The following is a 23,338-nucleotide window of genomic DNA, read 5'->3' on the forward strand; positions in this document are numbered from 1 at the left end:
GCAGAAGGGTTGTGGTGCACACTTTTAATCCCAGCACTCAGGAAGCAGAGACAGGCGGATCTCTAAATTCGAGGCCAGCCCAGTCTACAGAGTGAGTTACAGGACAGCCAGAAGTAAACAGAGAAACCCTGTCTTGAAAAACAAAAACAAAAAACAAAAACAACAACAACAAAATCATCTGAGCATTCTTCTTAAAAACAACAACAAAAATTATTTTTCTAATTATTTAAAAAATAACAATACTGGGGCTGGAGAGGTGGTTCAGTAGCTAAGCAGACTCCAATGTTTTTCCAGAAGACCAAAGTTCAGTTCCCAGTACCATGCTGAATGGTTCACAACCACCTTATAGAACTCTAGCTCAAAGGGATCTGATGCCCTCTGCTGGCTTCCACTGGCATCCATACTCATAATGACAGACATATAAAAGTAATTTTTTAAAAAGCTAAAAAAGCATATATAGAAATTATAGTAAACAAAAGAAATAAGCAAATTTCCAAATAAATATTATATACATTCACATTTTGGTTTATGTTACTAGTTAGGATTCATTCTACCCTAAAATACATGTATACACTTGTATACACATTAAAAAAAACAAAGTATCACAGGGTGTTGGTGGCGCATGCCTTTGATCCCAACACTGGAGGCAGAGGCAGAGCCAGGTGGATCTCTGAGGTTGAGGCTAGCCTGGTCTACAGAGCTAGTCCATGACAGGTATCGAAACTACACAGAGAAACCCTGTCTCAAAAAACCAAAAAACAAAAAAAACCAAAAAACAAAAAACCCCCCCAAAAAACAACAAAAACAACCCTCCAAAACAAAACCCCCCAAAACCCCAAACAAACAAAAAAATCTAAACAATAAAAAAAGAGAGAATCTGAAAGAAATCATGTCTGATGTCTCAGTCACAAACTCTAAAAGTTCATGGGGAAATGTGAAATGAGACATTAGCGCTCTGCGCTGTTACCGGAAGAACTTCTAGTAGCTTAGGAGGAAGAAGTCCATCCGTGAAGAACCTCTATGTGGGAGAACCAACCACATGCCACACCACTAACTCTGGCGCACAGCTCGAGAGGGCAGAGCAGGCAGCAGATGCCTGGAGCATGCTGGGCTGGCTGCCAAAGAGGGGAAAATAAATGTGCCAATCACCTGAGAGAGAGAACCCTGAGGTGGGAACAGTGCTGGGCTGGCGCACACTTAGGAGTTTTGGGCAGCTTTGCTTCTCTTTTGTGTTTCTACGGCAGTGGCTTGTTACACAGCTGGAGCTGGTCACAAACTCACTATGTAACCCACGCTGGCTTTGAACTTGTGATCTTTCCGCCTGAGACTCCGGAGTGCTGGGGATACAGGTGTATGACCTCACCCAGCTCCGTTTTTCTTCTCAGCCTGCCCAATTTGCACCTGTCTTGAGATTGGGTTGTTCTGACCAAACATAGGCTTCCTCCTAGTAATTATATCTCGTCAGTTAGGAGAATAGACTACCTATGCTTCTAAAAATGAATCCTCTACCAACCCCAGCACAGTAAGTAGCTCATGCCTTTCTTGCTTCTGGAGTCAAACTTTGAAGTAGTCAGTGATCATCTGAGCAAGGCAAAAGTCCTGGCCCTGATGCTTCCGATCACTTCCCACACACTTCTACTCGCAGCCCTGGGGATGCCGGCAGCCACGAGTGTTCTTGAATCTAAGAGAGTCTCCTTTGGGCTACTGCTCTGCTTCCTCTTGCTTCCTTCCCCATTTCCTCAGTTTTGATCCTAAAAGGATCGAATTACACATAAAGTTACAAAAATAGTAAAAAAAAAAAAAAAAAAAAATCAAAGAACAAAAATATTCTATTGAAAAATAAAATGCCAGCCGGGCAGTGGTGGCGCATGCCTTTAATTCCAGCACCCAACACTCAGTACTCAGGAGGCAGAGGCAGGCAGATCTCTGTGAGTTCCAGGCCAGCCAGGGCTGCACAGAGAAACCATGTCTTGAAAGCCCCCCCCCAAAGAAAAATAAATAAAAATAAAGTATTAATACACATGCGACTCTTAGTTTTTTTATGTGCTTTTTAACATAGTTAATTTCCCCACCATGCCAGTGACACACCTAAGGGCCCTTGTCTCCATTTTATTTTATTTTTTTTTGAAACAGGGTCTCACTATTTAGCTTTGGGTGTCATAGAACTCATAATGTAGACAAGGCTGGCCTCGAACTCATAGAGCTCTGCCTGCTCTGCCCACTGAGTGCTGGGATTAAAGGTGTGCACCACCATGCTAGGCTTGCCTCCATTTTATTAATGAAGAAATGAGTGGGTTTGAAAAGGCCAAATCACATGTTTGTTTGTTTGTTTTCTTTCCTTTTTTGGTGGGGTACATGGGATTGAACCTAGCCCTACATATTTTAATCCAGTGTCCTGTTCTAACACCAGAGTTCCCCTGACAGGGTCTGTTTCTCTATAGTGGTATGTACTTCAAATATTTAGAAAAGACTAATGCTGTTGGTCTGAAATTTGTCTGACAGTATACATCCCTTTTAATTAAGGCTTTATTGTGATTCTGAAGTTTCTTTAACATAAGTATTTCTTTATAGTTCAAAACTCATGACTGCTTTTAATGTACCACCAACAAAGACATCAGCAGGAATGGAATCTGGTGAGAAGTATTACTCTTCCATTCTGCAGAAGTTCAAAAGGCCAGGGCTTACAGAGAGTACACACCATGAAAGAGGAACAGAGACTGGCGGTGCCTCTCCTGATTGCTATCTTTCAAATTACTGACCTGGCAGTGTAAACACAAGAAAACATGGTGAAACCAAGTCCCTGATGACAACACGGCAAACTGTGAACTAGGGCATCCACATGCCTGAAAACTGGAAGTTCCTGCACACACATTTAAATGTTACCACGACAAGCTCCACTGAGCTCCTCTGGTCATTTCCTCTCTGGGCTGCCACAGTGCAGAACCCAAACACTGAGGTGCCATATCTTAAAACCAATCTAGTGCACATGTATGGAAAATTCAGAAGTATTAATTGTAGTTGGAATCTTAAGTATTCTTATTAATGAAATCAAACCTGAGGCCAGTTATTGGGGTGAATGCTGGAAGATCAGAGATGCAGAACAAGCCACAGCTACCTCACCTTGCTAGTTCCTCAGGTGATCCTGTTTCCTCAGGCTGGAAGCTTCTGAGTCCTCATCCCAATGGCTCTCAGCTGAACTGTGCTGCTCCAAAGCCTGAACGCTTAACCAGCCAAATGCTTAACCAACCTAGTTCCTGGTCCTCACGCCTTATATACCTTTCTCTTTCTGCCCCCACTCCCTGGGATTAAAGGCTGGGTTTCTGGGATTAAAGGCTGTGTCACCATGCCTAGGTGTTTCTATAGTGGCCTTGAACTCAGAGATCCCGCTAGCTCTGCCTCCCAAGTGCTGGGATTAAAGGCGTGCACTACCACCGCCCAGCTTCTGCTATGGCTTGCTCTGACCTGTTTTCTAGCCACCATTTTTGGCTTTGTTCTAGTGGCTGTCTGTTCTCTGACCCCAGATAAATTTATTTCGGGGAACACATACCACCACAATTAATGAACAGAGAAGTTATGAATCTCATTCATCTGCCATCTGTTTGCAATCAGTACGAAAGTTCTCCAAACTTGAAAAGAAGCAAATACATAGCTCTCTGTGTACGAAAGGTAAAAGTATTGGTCACTGGTTCTAGGCATGAATATGCTAGTATTCCAACATTCTAAAATGCTGCCTGTCATCTGAAATGATAAGAATAGACAAATATATTCTTCAAAGATAATCTCTGAGGAGATGATCATGAAGCAAAGGACAGTATCAACACACTACTCATCAAATGGACAATTCTGTCCATGAACAGCTAGCCAAAGGTCTCAGAATTGAAGAGAATTGATTGCTTTAAGAGATAACCACTAGGTAGGGAGAGATAACATATTGGTTAAGAGCACTCGGGTTCTTTCCAGAGGACCCAGGTTCAATTTCTGGTCCTCACACGGTGGCCATTACCTATCTATAAATTGAGTTTCAGGGGATCTAACACCCTCTCAAATAATAATAAATAAAGACCAACAACTCCAAAGGCAGAGCCTTGCTTATCTGCAGATACACACCTCCTTAGGCACCAGGCACACAAGTGGTAGATATATATACATGCAGGAAAAATACCCATACATATAAAATGCTACAGTAGATTAAAAAAACCAATAGGTAACAAATTACAGATGCAATATGAAAGAGATGTATTTCATTTATGCACCAGTTTTCAAATGTCATAGGACATCAAAGTATTTTTCAATGCTAACGTGACTACCTCAAAGGATCAAAAGTAATGCCAAATAATATGAAAACCGCAGTTGTGGAGAAATGTGTGGCGAATACAGGGTAAGCGCAAGGCACTGATGTGGTAAGAGGACTATGCCTCAAGAGTCTGCGTCAGGAACAATGAAATCCTTTGGAAGACCACTGTTATTTTAATAAATGTGATTAAGACACTGAATTACTTCTTTGTAAAATTGCCATCCCATAGTCAACATTGGGCAGCAAACTGCTGTATTAGCTCTAAACTTGAGGTTCATCCCCTTTGGGCTCTATGGGGTGTGTGTATGGGTTGGGGGGGGAGTCCTATGAGTTTTTGGAATTCCATCTTACAAATTTCAGAATGTGAGTCTAAGGACACTTTTCTGGAGGAGTACTCAGCTCGAAATAAATAAACAAGACTGGAGATCTGGCTTGGTGGTTTAAAAGCACTTCCAAAGAACCCGGATTCAATTTCCAGCATCCACATGGCAACTCACAACTGTCTGCAACTCCAGTCCCAGGGGATCTGACGGCCTCTTCTGGCCTCCATGGGCATTTTATGCACATGGTATACATATATACATACAGGCAAAACATCCATACATATCAAAAAATAAAAACAAATGAATGGGGCTGGAGAGATGGCTCAGAGGTTAAGAGCACCAACTGCACTTCCAGAGGTCCTGAGTTCAATTCCCAGCAACCACATGGTGGCTCACAACCATCTGTAATGAGGTCTGGCGCCCTCTTCTGTATACATAATAAATAAACAAATCTTTAAAAAACAAAACAAAACAAAAATGAATGAATGAGCCTTGCTTGTCTGCAGACACACCTAGAACTTGGCTGATCTAACATAATACTGATGTTAAGGAAGTTACTTTTACTTTTCAAGTTTAATCATACAAGTATTTGTTTTTTTAAAAAACACTTTCTTTCTCTCTTTTTTTAAAAAAAGATTTATTTACTTATTATGTATACAGAAGAGGGCGCCAGATCTCATTACAGATGGTTGTGAGCCACCATGTGGTTGCTGGGAATTGAACTCAGGACCTTTGGAAGAGCAGTCATTGCTCTTAATCTCTGAGCCATCTCTCCAGCCCCTCATACAAGTATCTTAAAGCAGAGCTATCATAATTCAAGAGAATATAAGGGCACAGAAACGATACTGATAATGTTCAATATTGACAAACACCTGTGCAACTCCAGGGTTGGGAGAACAAACTCTAAAATCATCTAAGAAGTCTGAGATCATCCTGAAAGGTTTCTCTTCTTTGGGCTGCATTTGGACTTAACACATCTGGACAGACTTCTGTTGTATTTCCCTGTGTTTATTTTAAAGTAACCACCCTGTCTCCCCCCCGCCCCCATTTGTTGGGAATTGAGCCCAAGGCCATGAGCATGTAAGGAAATATACCTACTTTGAACTCATGATAACCCTCCTGCTTTAGTCCCCTGCATGCTGGGATCACAGGTGTGACCAAAACATGTGGCCCTAGATCTTTCTGTTTCTTTCTTTCTTTTTAAAGGAACATATAGAGGGACCAAAATAAACAGACAATATATTGAAAGAATTAGTTTAAAATAATTTATTTCATCTACTATTATTGAATATGTATGTGCGATATGTGACTGTGTGTGTGCCTGAAAAAAAAAAGTATCAATGAATTGATACAAAGATTCCAAATTTAGAAAACTGTCTCTTAATTTCTGTTGCCAGTATATTTAAAATATTAAGTGATTACAGGTTAATAATGTAAATAATAGTTAAATAGTAACACATTTTTTAACATAAACCAAAAATAGGTTGGAATTAGTTAAATGGGTAAATGTAGTGCACTCAGTTGAAAATAAGTGCTTTTATTTTTTTATACTTGTAGTGGAACCCAGGGCCTTAAGATAAACATAGTTTTTGGTTGTGAATATAATGCAGTGGTATAGTGAATATGATGCAGTGGTACAGTGAATATGATACAGTGGCATAGTGAATATAATGCAGTGGTACAGTGAATATAATGCAGTGGTATAGTGAAATATGATGCAGTGGTATAGTAAATATAACACGGTGGTATAGTGAATATAATGCAGTGGCACAGTGAATATGATGCAGTGGCATAGTGAATAGAACGCAGTAGTATAGTGAATATAATACAGTGGTACAGTGAATATGAGGCAGTGGTATAGTGAATGTAATGCACTGATATAGTGAATATAACGCAGTTGTATAGTGAATATAATGCAGTAGTATAGTGAATATAATACACTGGTATAGTGAATATGATGCAGTGGTATAGTGAATATGATGCAGTGGTATAGTGAATATGATGCAGTGGTATAGTGAATATTATGCAGTGGTATAGTGAATATGATGCAGTGGTAGATTGAATATTATGCAGTGGTAGAGTGAATATAATACAGTGGTATAGTGAATATGATGCAGTGGTATAGTGAATATGATGCAGTGGTATAGTGAATATGATGCAGTGGTGCAGTACTTGCCTAGCTAATCAAGAAGCCCTAGATTTAACCAACAGCCCTGGAAAAAAAAAAAAAACAAAGAAAAAAGAAGAGAAAAACAAACAACAACAAAAACAAAGCCAAAATCCACTTTGGTGGCCTGGGGAGACAGACAGCTTAGTTGGACCAAGGACTTGAGTTCAAAGCCCAGAATCTACTCTAAAAACAGCTCTGGTGGTACCTGTTTGCAGGTAAGTCCTTGGGGGTTGCTGGCCAGCCTGAATCACTAACCAGTGAGACCCAGGTCTTAGCCAGAGACCTTGTCTTCCAAAAACAAGGTGGACAGCTCCTGAAAAACATTACATGCTGACCTCTGGCCTCCAAACACATGAACACACACACACACACACACACACACACACACACACACACACGCAACAATTACTTTTCATTTCAATCTACTGCACGTATCTTTCTTCTGGAGACGTTTTCTACACAGTCATTTATTTTTTGTGATAGGCTCTCATGAAGCCCAAGGTAGCCCTGAACTTGCTATGTAGGTTGGTCTTGAGCTCCTGATCTTCCTGACTCTTTCCCAAGTGCTGGGTTACAATTAGCACGCCACCACAGCCAGCTCTGCATGGCTGTATTGCTTGTGATTTTAATTTGAGGCTTGAAAAGGGACGTATCCCCAAATAGTAGTAGAAAAGGAACAAAGGTTCGAGGAGGCTAGAAGCCACTGTTCCTCCACAAACAGATCTTCTATAAGATCGTTCATCAGTAGACTAACCTTCAAGTGAAAATACAGTATGAGAGGAAAGAAAACTGTGTCTCGGCAGGCTTACCACATGTTCAGCTTGTGAAAAAACCAGGCAAAGAGAGAAACCTGACAGCATCCAAGATGTAAGAAACAACCAGTGGGTTTGCCATGCAAACTGCTCACCTGTGCACAAATCTGATGCATGACGTGACCAAACTCATGGAAGAAAGTCCGCACCTCATCGTGTCTGAGGAGAGAGGGCCTGCCTGCTACGGGCTGTGAGAAGTTCACTACCAGGGCGGCCACAGACATCATCCGGCTGCCATCGGGGAGAAGGCAGCCTGGCTGAAGACCAAAGCAGGCTGCATGGTTGTATTTTCCTTCCCTGGGAGACAGGAACAAAGAACAGTGAGTGACATGAACACTCTCCTTTAGCAAAACATGTCATGGCATCTTCTATGCATTAAGTGATACTCGACACCAGAAGATACTTTTCCATGTTTAGTTCACCTTGTAGAACACAGAATGCTTTGCCTTGCAGAGATAATATTAAACAATGACCCAGCCTTCTAGGTTTTTGTTTGTTTTAGCTTAATCTTTAAATTTGTATATATTTTTTCTGCATCAGTGTTTTTCTTGGTCCCCTGTATCGCCTCCCCCTCACATCGATGCCATTTAAAGAAAAGAATTAATTTTGGCTCCTATTCAGATACATAAAATTGGGTAGGGAATTATTCCCATCTTGATTCCATCCTGGACATCCTTGACTCCATTCTGAGAGCTCCAGCTTCTCTGAACCCAGAGGACTGCCGTGGAAGAGCAACCAACAAGCCCACAATCTAGCATGGGTACCTCCAAGGAAAGAGGAGAGGAGGCACCCCCAACCCCCATACCTTAAGTGAGGACAGACACTGGACACCACAGGAAGAGGAAATGTCCCCCAACTTTTAAAGGTCAGTGCTGGAGTACACAAAATGCGGGACCACAGGACTGTGCCCAAGGGAAAAGCATCATCATCTGCAGTATCAGCCCTTACATAGAAAAGGGATGTCGATGGGCATACACGCCTGAGACAGCATCAGTTGGGGAAAGGGTGTGAAGCATCACTTAGATGCTTTTTCATTTGTCTCTTACAGACCAAGGGCCTTAATATCCCCAGGAAGGAAGAGACCCTGCTGTTAGAGCAGCCATGCAAACCCAAAGCTCTTGGGGAACAGAACAGGACAAAAGCCTCTGTGGGCAGAAATATATATGTTTGAACTAACAGCTGAAGATGAGGCAGGACCACTGACTGGGCTCCACGCCTAAAACACAGGACACAGAGGCTACCCTGATTAAGGCTGCTGCTAGCCAGGTGTGGTGGCACACACACGTGATCCCAAGTATCCAGTAGGCTCACACAGAAGGATCAAGAGTTTGAGTTCACTCTGGGGTACTTAGAGATACCCTGCCTCAGGAAAAGGAGAGGAACGAAAACTAGAAACAACAAAGGACAGGCTGATGCTGGCTCAGAGCAAATAGAGATTTCCCACCCCCTAAGCAGGCTAGGAACAGCCAGTAACAGGTCATGGCAGCTCACTGTTTTCAGAGCACTTGGATGAAGACCTGCTCAGAGGAACTGCACAGAGCTGCAGTGAGAGGTGAAAGAGACTCATGAAAAACTTGGGTAAATCAATTCTAAACACAATCTAAAACAAGAGGAAGCTGGGCGGTGGTGGTGCATGCCTTTAATTCCAGCACTCGAGGTCAGCCTGGTCTACAGAGCGAGATCCAGGACAGGCACCAAAACTTCACAGAGAAATCCTGTCTCGAAAAACCAACCAACCAACCAACCAACCAACCAACCAACCAACCAACCAACCAGAACAAGGGTAAGTCTGCAGCATGTGGAGGTTAATCAAGGCAGTGGTATAGCTCTGGAACCAAAGTGACTACTAAATGAACCAATACCCCATATGAAAAGCCTAGCAAAAGTAAACGTGGGGCCAATTTTAGGCATAAAATTATTAACCTTAGTCTTCACTGTCCTATTCATATGCCTGGCTTTAAGTCAACCCATGAGAAATAGAAAGATGCAAAGCAACAAGGGACCCATATTCACACAAGAGAACTACCAGTACATTTGAAATAACAAAGTAACCAGACTAAGAAGCCAGAAGGTTTGAATGCTAGGTGCAGTCAGGTGGGTAAGTTTGGTAGAGTTGGAAACTATAAGACAGTCTCATTGGAGCATGGTGGATCATGTCTGTAATTCTAGCACTCGGGTATCTAAATGAGCCCATCAGCATGCCTGGAAAGCTCTCGTGGAGTGAAATGGAAATGTATAAAGAGGTAAATAGAGGAACATGAGCTTGCATATCCTGTTATCTTGTATATTCTTTGTATTTGTATAGTATTATATACTATCATATACTGTAGTACTTGGTGAGAGTGTAAAATGAGTATCAATGTGCTGCAGAAGCAATAGGAAAATTCTCCCCCCAAAGAAAATGTTAGAATTTAAAAGTTTTAATCTGAAAATTGAAGATCTGCTTATTTTTAAATTCTCAGAAAGGCTTTAATCTTCTTTGCTTTTCACTTATATTTAAGTTTACTTTCATTATTTATGGGTATGTGTAGGCCATGTGTTGAGTCTCCAGGACCTGGTTGTGAGCTGCCTAATGTGGGTGCTGGGAATGGAACTCTGGTCCTCCGGAAGAGTGTAAAGTGCTCTTAGTACCCACTCGTCTATCTAGGACCTGTTCTTTTCTTTTTGTTGAGATTTTATTATTTTTATTTTATGAGTGTTTACCTGCATGCTGTGCCCATGGGGTCAGAAGAGGGTGTTGGATCCCCTGGGATTGGAGTTATAGATGGTTGTGAGCAGACAAGTGGGAGGGAATTGAACCTAGGTCCTCGGTAAGAGCAGCGAGTGCTCTTAACTGCTGACCATCTCCAGCCCTTGCTCTTTCCTTTTTAAAAATAAAATTGAGGCTGGGCGTGTTGACATATGCCTTTAAACCCAGCACTCAGGAGGCAGAGGCAGGATCTCTGTGAGTTTGAGGCCAGCCTGGTCTACATAGTTAGTTTCAGGACAGCTACACAGAGAAACTCTGTTTTAAACAACCCTCAAACTAAACAAACAAAATTCAATGCAATTAATTTAAAAATTACTTTTGTTCTAAGATTATCCATTTTCTTATTGTGTTTATAAAGCAATAGAGACTAAAGTCCTTACCTAGCAGTTTTATAATGAAATCATAAGAGTTTGTTTGTTTGAGAATCTTAGTATTTGATAAATAAAAATAAAATGTGAGGGGGCTGGAGAGATGGCTCAGAGGCTATTCTTCCAGAGGCCCTGAGTTCAATTCCCATCAACTACATGGTGGCTCACAACCATCTGGTGCCCTCTTCTGGCATGCAGGCATATATGCAGATAGAACACTGTATACATAATAAGTAAGTAATTCTTAAAAATAAAATGTGATTAAAAAGAAAAACACAAGTCTTTAAAGAATCTACTTTGAATTTTGTTCCAGAGTCAGACAAATAAAACAGTTCATCTGTATTTTACCTTGTTGTGGGATGTCTTTCTGTACACTGTGAATATGTGTTGCTATGATTAGTTAAAAAAGAGGTTGCTCTGGCCTATGGCAAGTCAGGTTATAGACAGGCAGGAAATCCAAGGAGAGAGACAGGAAAGAGAAAGGCAGAGTCTGAAGAGATGCCAGCCTGCCGGCCAAGGAACAATATGCCAGCAGACTGGTAAAGCCACGGAACACGTGGCAAAACATAGATTAATAGAAATGGGTTAATTTAAGATATTAAGAGTTATCTAGCAAGAGGACTGCCATAGACCATACAGTTTGTAAATAATATTAAGCACTTTTATCCACTAATCTAGCTTGCTAGCCCAAAGGATTAGCCTCTTAGGTATTCTGGGAATTGAGCTCATGTTCTCAGTATTGGGGGCAAGCACCTTCACCCACTGCACCACCACTGGCCCTCCTGATGCTTTCTCTAAAAGCCTGAGATAACCCAGGTGCTGAAGGACACCTTTGCCACCAAATGGCTCACAATTCAGCCTCTTTGTGAGCATCCAGGGCCAGTGGACTACTCACCTACCCTTTGCTGAAGAGGGATTACCATAATTCTCTTTGGTCTTTTATGTCCAAGGAAACGTGGCGTTTATAGTTAAATACTTCAAACAATAATATTTGAAATTTTATTCCTGATTAAATGGTTAGAGGACTGGCAGATTATCTAGCTAATAAATACTCTGGGGGAAATTTTAAATTAAGTAAATACAGTAGGTGATGATGGTAGTGGTAGCTAATGCTTTTTCAAAACTTATTATCTGGGCTGGGGAGCTGGTTCAGATATTCTTTCTGGCCAGACACACACACACACACACACACACACACACACACACACACTTGTTTTTGTTTTTTCTGAGGCAGGGTTTCTTTGTGTAGCTTTGAAGCCTATCCTGGAACTTACTCTGTAGCCCAGGCTGGCCTTAAACTCACAGAGATCCACCTGCCTCTGCCTCCCAAGTACTGGGATTAAAGGCATGTGCCACCACACCCGGCTGTGTTTTTTAGATTTTTAAAGAACTCAACAACGTGCTGTGCCGTCTTCTTCTAAACGCTATGAATGTAACCATCCACTTGAATCTTTACAATAATCCACAAAACTGGTGCTACAAGTATTCCCATCGTTCAGGAAACATCACAGAAAAACCGAGTAGCTTGTCTAGTGAGGGACGAAGGCAGACATTCTGGCTTCGGGGCCTACACTTGAACGGGGGGAGGGGCGGGGGGGGGGGCGGCGCCGTGTGTGCAAGGGTGGAGTCGGGTCGCTTCTAAGAGCAAGTCCAGCACCTTGGATAGAGGTCCAGGTAGAACTGCCCCAGCACTTCTCCAGTCGCTTTATCCTTCACACTGTAGAGTGAAACACTCTTGTTCCAAACATGAGCATCTGCCACTTGCTCAAATGACAGTCCCAGCAGCTCCTGGTAGATGCTCAGCAAACCTTCCGTGACCACCTCGATGGGAAAGTATTCCTTGAGGAACTCCTGATCCACCGAGTACTTGAGCTCCTCCGTCTGTGTCATGTAGTAATGGAGATCCCATGCATTGATTTTTCCATCATATTCAAAACCTCGCTCTTCACATTCCTTCTTCTTCAAGTTCAAAATAAACTCCCGCTCTGCCTCACCGAGGGGTTTTAATTTCTGGCTTAAATCATCTGTGAGGGAAACAGCAGAGTTAGTGATGTGTCCGTGGGACAAGGCCATTCACGCGTACTGCCAGTTTTGCGCATGATTAGTCGGAGGAAACCACGAGGAGGAAACAGACTGGATGGGGCAGAGCTCCCTCCAGAGTGCTCTCATTGGTAGCTCTTCCTCCGTTTTTCACACCACCAAAACCCAGACGCGGTTACCTTCCAATGTCAACAATGGCAAAGCTTACCTCAAAAACTCTGACCCAGGAATATTACAGTTCAGAACACAGCGATGGTAAAACTAAGCTTGTGTGTGTGTGCTTATTACTCGGCAAGGCTATGTTCCGAAAACAACACCTCCTGTGACCTGCAGGAACATCATCTAGATGTTGTTGTTCTGCTCTGCACATTTGACCATGGGTCTGGCCGGCCTTCCCCAGGCCCATCCTGGGGTTTATGAGGAGGAGGAAGAAGATTTGGATAGCAGTTCCAGATTTCAGCTGAAGAAATTGCTGGTCACCACAATTTAACACTGAAGTCAAATTCTGATCATTTGCTTTTAAAAACTGACTGAACAAGCTCTTTTGTATTTCTTTTCACAATTTGGTAACTATGTTAAGATAAAGATATGCTTGGGTCTGTTGGACAGGGGTTAGAGGAGGCCCAAAGATGTGAGATGGTGGCAGCCGCCCAAAGAATGCTGGTGAAGAAAGAGAGCTGGGCCACCCTCCGGGGAACATGCCTCAGACCTCACAGCAGTGACCTGTTTGCATCTCTGCTCTTTCCACCAAGTGGAGGATCTGGGGAAAGGCCTTCATCCCACCATGTCTGTGCTTCTGCCATTCATGAGGCCTTCTGCTCCTACTCAAGGTAGTTACTTACAGCGTCTCACAAATGCACAAGTGAACTATAGGATTTCATTGATGGGGTACCTGTTCTAGGTTATATATGATTCCAGTGTATATACAAGTGAACCATGATACAACTATTGAAAGACAATAGTGGAGTCAATTTGGGGTTAAAAACTGATTTCTTAACCTATTTTTATCATTTTATGTGGTGGTATTGTGTTCCCCGAAATATTGTGTGTTCCCCAAAATAAACTTATCTGGGGTCAGAGAACAGGACTGCCACAATATTAAACATGAGGATAGGCAGTGGTAGCACATGCCTTTAATCCTAGCATTTCAGAGACAGAAATACCTCTGGATCTCTGAGTTCAAGGCCATATTAGAAACAGCCAGGCCTGGTGACACACACCTTTAATCCCAGAAATACAGCCTTTAATCCCAAGGAGTGAGGCAGAAAAGTAGAAAGATATATAAGGCGTGAAAACCAGGCACCAGAGGCCAGTTAAGCATTTGGCTGGTTAAGCTTTTAGGCTTTGGAACAACACAGTTCAGCTGAGATTCATTCTGGATGAGGACTCAGAAGCTTGCATTCTGAGGAAACAAGACCAGCTGAGGAATTGGCGAGGTGAGGTAGCTGTGGCTTGTTCTGCTTCTCTGATCTTCCAGCATTCACCCCAATAATTGGCCTCAGGTTTGATTTTATTAACAAGTACCTTTAAGATTCCTGCTATAATTTTATTTTTATTCTTGAGTTTATTGAGACAGGGTCTCACACTGCAGCTCTCTGACTTGGTACTTGCACGTAACCCCAGTTGGCCTCAAATTCATGGCATCCTCCTGCCTCAGCCTCCTGACTACTTGGATTTACAGGTGTGTAACACCATGACCAGTTTTAATTCATTATTAATCAGTTCCAACTTAATATTAATAAACAACTATCAAAGGTAAATTCTTTTCGACGTTTTGTTGAAGGAGAATAGAGTAATTTTAATAGCATTTTAGTGTTTGTTAGGTGTGGTAGCATATGCTTCTAATCCCAGTACTTGGGAGGCAGAGGTATTCAGTTGTGTACACTATGCATGGATTTGGGCTCTCATGTGTGTGGGCACATGTGTGGAAGCCCAGAGCTTTACACTTTATTGGAGCAGGGTCTCTCAACTGAACCCTTGCTTGTTAACTGGCTGGCCTGCTCACCCTACGGATACCCTGCTTCTTCCTATTGAATGTGGGGTCACAGGTGGCTTTTACAGGGATGTAGGTTCCTGTCCTCATTTTTAGGTAGTAGGCACTGTGTTCACTGACCCATCTCCCTGGACCAGAAACCTTAGCTCTTACTGTTTTCTCTTTGAGACTGAGTCTCACTATGTAGCTGAGGTTGGCCTAGGACTCATAATGTAGACCAAGCTGGCCTTGAACTCACAGAGATCTGTCTGCATGCTGGGATTAAAGGCATGTGCCACCAGGCCCAGGTGACTCTACTTAAAAAAACAAACAAACAAACAAAAAAAACCAAAAAAAACAAAAACAAAAAAAACAACAACAAAAAAAAACCAAGAAAAAGATGTATGAAAAAGACCTAAAATGAATGTGATTACAGTATAGATAATTAGATGCACTCTATAGAACCTTTACATATTAAAAAGTGGACTTTGGAGGGTGAAGTGCCAGTGTTTTTATTTAGGTATGCTCTGCTTCCTTCATACATCCATCAGTAGCCACAGTACAGTTTAAAAGACCTAGGGCAGTGAGTAAAGACAATGGGCTAACAATCCGTTAGCCCACACCCACTATATGTAAACATAGAGTCCACGTCCCAGTAGATAAGAGACAGCAGCCCCAAGAACTGAGTTCATCTAAGGGAAGAGCTGACCAACACCCCTCTCCTGACACAGGACGTTCTCAAAGGCAGCCTAGGTGCCTGGCGGAGGCCGATAGTAAGGGACAGAATGCAGTAAGATGTCATAGGGTAAAGGAAATAAAAACCATACAACCGACCCTTGGTAAATAAAGGACTGACCTAGAAAGGCAGCCACGTGGCTGGTGCTCTTTGCAGTGTTTAGTTCAAGGACAAAGTCAGCATGGGTGTTATAGCCCAGAAGCCTGGCCACTTGTGCTCGCAGCGGGAGGAGCTGTTGCAGAATTACAGTGTTTTCCTAGTAACAAGAACAACAGAAACAGAAGAGAACAATCAACCGGACGCAAAGCACTATACAGTCACTGCATGAGTGAGGCTGAGACAGTTTTAGGCCATCGTAACTACTGTTTCCATTTCAGCATTGAGAGAATCTGAAAATGTGGTATGTTATTCCTGAAATAATTTATAACATTTATACTTCAGAGACAGCTGTAAGCTCTTCATAAACTCTGAGGTACTATAAACTCAGGGCAAAAATATGCTTCATGAACTACTGATTTCTCACTTATTTTCAATTATACAAGTGCAGCAAATACTCATAGTTACAACTTTCTGCTGTGTTTGTGGCAAATTATACACAGCATAAAATTTACCGTTTTAACTTCACACCAATTTGTTTTGCTGTTCTGTATCACACAATGTGCTGATAAGGTTGGAGAGAAACTGGTACCTTTGTGTATTCCTGATGAGAGTGTAAAGCAGTTCAGTGGCTCCACAAAACATGGCGATTCTTCAAAAGTTACAGACAGATGGGTTGGGAATAGAGCTGAGTGGGTAGAGTGTTTGCCTAATTCAGGACACCTGAGCTTTGATCCCTAGCACCACATGAACCAGGCATGGTGGCACACGTCTGTAATCTCAGCACTGGGAGGTGGAGGTGGAAGCTCAGGAAGTTCAAGGTCATTACTGGCTACATCAAGAGTTTAGGGGTAGGCTGGGCATTGGTGGCACACACCTTTAATCCCAGTACTCAGGAGGCAGAGGCAGGCTGCTCTCTGTGAGTTCGAGGCCAGCCTGGTCTACAAAAGCTAGTTCCAGGAAAGGCGCAAAGCTACATAGAGAAACCTTGTCTCGAAAAACAAAAAAACAAAAAACAAAACAAACAAACAAACAAACAAAAAGAGTTTAGGGGTAGACGAGAGAGCCAGCCTCAACAAAACAAAACACCCCCAAACCAAAACAACTCCCCCCCCCAAACCAAAAAAACAAACCCCCTATAGAATTATCATATAATCCCAACTCTACTTTTGGGCAAATATTTGAAAGAACTGAGAGCAGACCCCAACAGATATCTATAGATACATATATTCAAACCAGCATTATTCTATAGTAAAACTAGGAAAACAAGTCAAGTGCCCAGCGACAGAAGAATGGATCAAGAAAATGTGGTATATCCATACATCGGCATATGATTCACCCTTAAAAAGGAGGGCATTCTGACATGCTTCAACATGGTAAACCTTTATGACCTGATGCTCACTAAGTCAATGCGAGTCCCAAGACATGAGTTTCCTGTGGCCATTAAATTCACAGACATGTTAAGTAGAACAGGAAATGGGGAGTTAGTTTGTTATGAATGCAGTTTCAGTTAGCATGAAAATGTTCTGTGGATGGGTGTTGGCGATGGTTCCAGAACAATGTACATATACTTGATTCCATATGCTACTGCCTGAAGGTTCCCTACAATATGTTGAAAATTAAATTTGTATTGCTGTGGTCCTAAGAGATGGGACCTTTCAGTGCTGTCCTCACAAATTGATGAAAGGCTTATAGGAGAGCAAGAAGAAACCAGCCCAGGTACTTTTTGCCCTGTCATCCTGCGATTAAAAAAGGGTTTTTTCTTCTTCCCTGTGAACACACAGCATCTTTGACTTCCTGCCTCCAAAATCATGAAAAATAAATCTCTACTGTTTATAAGTTATCTAGCCTATAGTATTTTGCTTAACTAGCACAAATAGATTAACAGACCAGGGTATGTTATATTTAAAATTGTCTTTATAGGCTTTTCTTCAACATAGCTCCTATTTGGTACCAGTATACTTAGGAACACCACACCATACACAGCCATGAGACAAGGTCTTACTATGTGGCCCTGGCAGGCCTAGAACTCACTATGTATCCTAAGTGAGGCCTTCAGAATCATAGAGATCCTCTTCTTGGCATTCTGGGTATTGTGATAACATGTGCGTGCCACCAAAGCAGGACTTTTTTAACATTAAAAGTAATTTTTTATTTTTAAATTTTTGTTTTGTTTTTTGTATATGAGTGTTTTGCCTGCATATATATGGGCACTACATGTGTGCCTGGTGCTCAAGGCATCCAAACAGGTTATCAGCTCCCCTGGGACTGGATTTATTGATGCTTAAGTGTCCTTAACTACTGAGCCATCTCTCCAGCCTTGGAAAAGTAATTCTCAAAATGTCAAAGGAAAAATTATTAGTCCCAACAATTAAGTCAGCAAATTATTTACCTTTTCCAAAGGCCCCAAAGCAATGTCTTTTGAATGGAGGAACAAACGTAAGAATGAATCAGTTAATAAGATTTGGCAAGAACTATGACCAAAAACAGTATTTGGGTATAGTTATTTTAACTGCCTAGAAGTAAATGTATAAGAAGCTAAGGTTTTAAAGAAATTTTATTACCAAGGACATACAAAACTATTTGGTTCCTAACCTGACCCTTGTATTTCAAACTGGCACCAGTAGGACTCTATCTAGGAATCCCTTAAGACATGGCCATGGAAGGAAACAGTCGAGAATGAACCCCTATAAGCAAACGGAGGGGGCATGGAATATAACCGGTAAAGGATTTCTTGCCAAATCATTTTTGAAAATTTCTGTATCTCTCCCACATTCCTCCTCCTCCTGCTGTTTTTTGAGACAAGGTCTCACCAGGCATCCTTGGCTGGCCTGAGCTTGCTATATGTACCAGGTCAGCCTCAAACTCATAGAGTCATCTGCTTCTGCTGGGCTTAGGAGTGTGCACTACAACACTGGCTTGCCCTGGCCTTTTCTCCAAGAGTTTTTTCACTCTTAAGTGACTATTCTGTTCCCATTCCAGCACTGGGTGTGGATTGGGGGTGAGAGGGGCTAATGACTTGTCTTTCTTTTTGTAGGCTGCTACATCATGAGAAACTCAAGTGGGGGCAACTGGATAGCAGAGCACAATGTCTGAGCCCAAGACAATAAATGAATGACTGGAGCTTGACACATGGTCTATGAATCTAGCCAATAGTTGTCAACTAAAGACTACATTTCCCAGCTTCCCTTGTAGCTAGACATGACTATATAGAGCGTCTGAATTAATGGGATATGACTCGAGTTGATGGGTGCTAGCTGTACGCCTTTTTTTTTTTTTTTTTTAAAGATTTATTTATTATGTATACACAAGAGGGCACCAAATCTCATTACAGATGGTTGTGAGTCACCATGTGGTTGCTGGGACTGAACTCAGGACCTCTGGAAGAATAGTCAGTGCTCTTAATCTCTGAGCCATCTCTCCAGCCCCCCCCCCCCTTTTTATTTAAGTTTTTTAAAAAGGTCCTTGAGACAGTGTTTTAAAGGTGTGTGATCTATACTTTCTCCATTCTCCCCAACAGGCTGGCAAATAGTAATTTCCAGAATCTACCTTGGTAGTTACTTGTTAAGGAGGGAGAGATGCTTTACCAGCTTTAGACATCAAATGCAGAAAATGAATACAATTTCTTGTTTGTTTCTATTTGTTCTATTTTCACTACAACAGTCTAGCTCGTGGCACACCAAGCAAGCTGACAATGAAGACATGAAAAGACTAAAATTCTTGTAGGTGTGTGGAATTAGTAAATGCAATGCACATGCAAACAGGAATATCAGTTAATGAGCTGACTTCGATATTGGCAAAATGAAGTATATCCTTTCCTTAATATCTTCAGTTAGGATCAAAATAAAGACATTCATGGTACCTGTCTGCACCTTGTATGAAAAGCCATCTCCAGCTTCCTTCTTGTTTCAGGGACACAACATTTCTTCATGATAGGAAAATAGTGGGGATACTTTAAGGTCACCTTGTACTTGTCACCATCTGTTTTTTCTAAACTCTCAATGAAGTCATCAGGAAGAGCACCTGCAAAAAATCATTTTCTCACACATCAATTTCCTACATACACTGGCTTACTGAGCATGGGCACAGTGCTTTCTGGCAGCTCGAGGAACCTGGTATGGTGACTGAAATCCACGTGAGAGGACAATCGTACAATCTTATTTGTCCTGGATTGGAATGGGGGAAGCAAGGATGGGCCAGGTGGCTGGGAAACAACAATTTCAAACAGGAAACTGTTTCAGGGCACCTGTGCAGATGGTATTTTAACAGGCAAAATTAAGCCAAAAAAAAAAAACAAAAAAAACCAAAAACAAAAAACCAAAAGATCCCAGAGTAAGAAACTAGTTTACAGTATGGGAGACATGGAGAGGCAGAAAAACTGTCAAGGCTTGAATGCTGATAATAAACACCAGTGTAAGTTACCAAGAAAGACTAACCATGTGGGTGCTGGGAATCAAACCTGGGTCCTCGGCAAGAGTAGCCAGTGCTCCTAACTGTTCACTGTGACTCCAGCCCCACTACTAGACAATTTTTAAAAGAATTCTTTGGATTTTCATTTAGATTGGAATCTGCAAGGTGATAAAATTTAATGTAGCAAGCATCTTTACCAAGTTCAGCCTTGGAAAATACAAGGAAAGTATCATCCTCATTGAGGTTTTTGTTGAAGTCAATGCATAGCTCACTCATTCTTTTCTTCATTGATTTGATTTCCTGAAAGGAAGACAGACAGGGCATTAACAATGAGAAACAACTTTCATTGTCATCACTATCGGCCAACATGTTTCAATTACACATGAAGTCAGGATTCTGTCTTCTCTCAGAAGTCCTTTTGTAGAAATGCACCCTGCAAAGCAGCTGCTGTCAGTCAGTCTACTACTGCCTAAACACTTTCTTAGAATACACCCATCGCCTCCCCAATCGCTTCCCTTCCCCATTCTACAGCATCCACATTGTTCAAATAGGACCTGATAGTGAACACTCCAGGATTGTGTCATCTGTACCAACTAGTTCATGTACCATCTTCCTGCAATAATGACTGATTCCGTGCCTGGCACCCCTCTAACAATTCTGTAAAAGCACTGGGTAGGAGATCCAAGGAGATAATAGGGAACTGCAAGAAAAAATGTAAGATAATCTCATTCTTCTGACAAAGCTGGGTTATGCAATGTACTTGAAACAAGGTAGTTCTCAAAATGAGACTATGACAAAGAATCTGCTGTGAGGAACTGAGACCCAGAGACCCAGCTCTATGTGTGTCTGGAATGCTGGGCTTAGGTCTGGCCATCTACCTCTAAACCCTTGCAACTTCTTTAAGTTGATTAAATGTGATTCTATTTGCTTAATTGCTATAATTTTCATGCACCCAAGAGAACAGAGGGTTGCCAGAAAGGCAAAGGGTCAAGTGGGTGACACCAGCTACCCAATTAGGATGGCCAGGAAACAGAGCGATCAAAGGACACTCAGGTGGCAGAAAGATGCCGACATCTCCATGGCACCCTTGATACTATTTTCCAGGATGACATCAGTCACCAAATAAAACTTGGTTTGGATGTCTGTCAAACTTATTTCTGCAGTCCTCAGGAATGACCTGGAAATAAATTAAGGATTTTATTTCCTGTCCAATTGAATGAGGTCAATTAAGCAGCTGAGTTTATCACAGAACCTGGAAGTCCTGATTTGACTCATCCAAGAAAATGTTTGAGTAGCGCTTTTCAGGGGCCAATCTCTCCTTGTGTAAGGGGCGTGCATAAATCACAGGCTGTCCTATCCTAAAACACTGGTTTTCAAACTCTTTACCGGTACGGGTTTTATTAAGAGTGCCCTATCTCTGTGTGATCAAGATCAACCAGCTACTGAAATCTGGAATTTACTTTTTTTTCCTTTCTTTTGCTTGTCTTCTATATATATATATATATATATTTTACTGTCCATAATTCTCCATTTTTCCTTTGTTTTCCTAGTATTTTTAGTTTATCCTGTTACCTTTCCTTTTTAACAAAAGCCTCATGCTTTCATTTTTAAAAATTAGTTAAGTTAGTTCATTTGTTTTATACCCTGACCGTAGTTTCCCCTCCTCTCCCCCACCTCCCCGTGCCCCCACAATCTATTTGTGGGACTCTCAGCAGTGGGAACAGGGCCTTCCCTGATGCTCTGGCAGCTTTGGGGAGCCTAGTCCTCATACTGGGTTGCCTTGCCCAACCTTAATATGAGGGGAGGAGCTTAGTCCTGCCTCAACTTGATAGGCCCTGCTTTGCTGACCCCCATGGGAGGCCTGCCCCTTTCTGAACAGAAACAGAATGGAATTTACTTTTTAAGAATATAAAACATAGCAAAGGAAATTAGCTTGATATACATTAAAAAAACAAACAAACAAAAAACAAAAAACATGGGAAGATTAAAGGGCAGTAAGGTTGCCAGGCACTGTTAGTTATTTATGGGCACTCTTACCCCGCGAGGAACACGTCCCAAACACGACAAATCCACAGAAGAGCTGTTTAATAATAGAGGATAGAGGTGACAGGCCTGTGTGAAGCACACACATGAGTGAGGAAAGGAGAGAAGAGAGAGACCTGTGCAAAATGGCGCCGGCTTTTTAAAGAGTGAACCGCGCATTCGTACAGGACCGCATGTGGCTACTCCATGCATGCGCGTAGATTACATGGCTGTGTGTGCTTTATGCAACCATGTAAAGCCACAGAGTCCTAGTCACATGAGATGTTCTGATCTGGCAATGGCTATTTTGAACCGGAAATAACTAGGCGGTCCACAGGGAAAGCCCAACCATGTGGACATGTTGTGATTTCCTATCAGGCATGGTGGCACACATCTGTAATCCCAGCACTCTGAAGACAGAGGCAGAGGCAGAGGCAGGTGGATCTGAGTCTGAGGCCAACCTGGTTGACACAGGGAGTTCCAGGTCAAGTAGCGTTACATAGTGAGATCCTATTTAAAAGAAGGGGTCCAGAGGTGGGGTGGGGTGGGGAGAATAATTGAGTTAGAAGTTGTTCAGTTACTAAGGGGGTTAGCAGGAGTTTTCAGAGCTGAAGCAGGGGCTGGGAAGATGGCCAAGAGTGCCTGCTGCTCTTCCAGAGGACCCTTGTTCAGTTCCCAGCACCCACACTGGGCAGTGAACAACCACTCCTGTAACTGAAGCTCTTTTCTGGCCCCTGTGGTATCAGCACACCTACATACACACCCATATAATTTAAAAATAAGATAAATCTTTTTTAAAAAAATAAAAAAACCTAATATCAAATACACTGTAAATGGATTTTTTTTTTTTTCCAGACAGGGTTTCTCTGTGTAGCTTTGCACCTTTCCTGGATCTCGCTCTGTAGACCAGGCTGGACTTGAACTCACAAAGATCCGCCTGGCTCTGCCTCCCAAGTGCTGGGATTAAAGGCGGGCGCCACCACCGCCTGGCTGTAAATGGATTTTTATCATGAATTATTCTATTAAAATCCAAAACCTATTTGTTGGTTCTGTTGCATTGTCTCTCTTTTTCTTAAATAAGAAAATGACAGTAGAAGGAGATAAGAGAGTGTGTGTGAGAGAGTAATTAAGATGCATCTTACACATATGTAAAATTGTCAAAGAATAACATTTACTAATAATAAATAAAAAGAAACCAACTCACATTTCTTACTTGCTCTGAAAGATGGAGTCCATTCCTCTTTCCCATTTTAACTGACTTTTCCAAGTATCGCCTGGCTTCAGGCTTTATCTTTTCCAAATCACAGTTTTCCTGAAATTAACAAGCATGTCAATCATTTCTGCCC

At 42.0% G+C, this 23,338-nt stretch overlaps 1 protein-coding gene across 1 annotated transcript in view; it reads right to left on the minus strand.

Moving 5' to 3' along the window:
• The window catches only part of Nln (neurolysin), a 99,447-nt gene that overhangs the window by 22,122 nt on the left and 53,987 nt on the right, over nt 1-23,338 (minus strand). The window contains exons 4-9 of the mRNA XM_036207285.1: nt 23,197-23,304; nt 20,168-20,270; nt 19,423-19,583; nt 15,585-15,720; nt 12,374-12,740; nt 7,695-7,896 (exon numbers count right to left, since the gene is read on the minus strand). Of these exons, the coding sequence (XP_036063178.1) occupies nt 7,695-7,896; nt 12,374-12,740; nt 15,585-15,720; nt 19,423-19,583; nt 20,168-20,270; nt 23,197-23,304 (1,077 nt within the window). The remainder of the gene's footprint in view (nt 1-7,694; nt 7,897-12,373; nt 12,741-15,584; nt 15,721-19,422; nt 19,584-20,167; nt 20,271-23,196; nt 23,305-23,338) is intronic.

This window comes from Onychomys torridus, chromosome 15, assembly GCF_903995425.1.
Source record: "Onychomys torridus chromosome 15, mOncTor1.1, whole genome shotgun sequence".
NCBI lineage: Eukaryota > Metazoa > Chordata > Mammalia > Rodentia > Cricetidae > Onychomys > Onychomys torridus.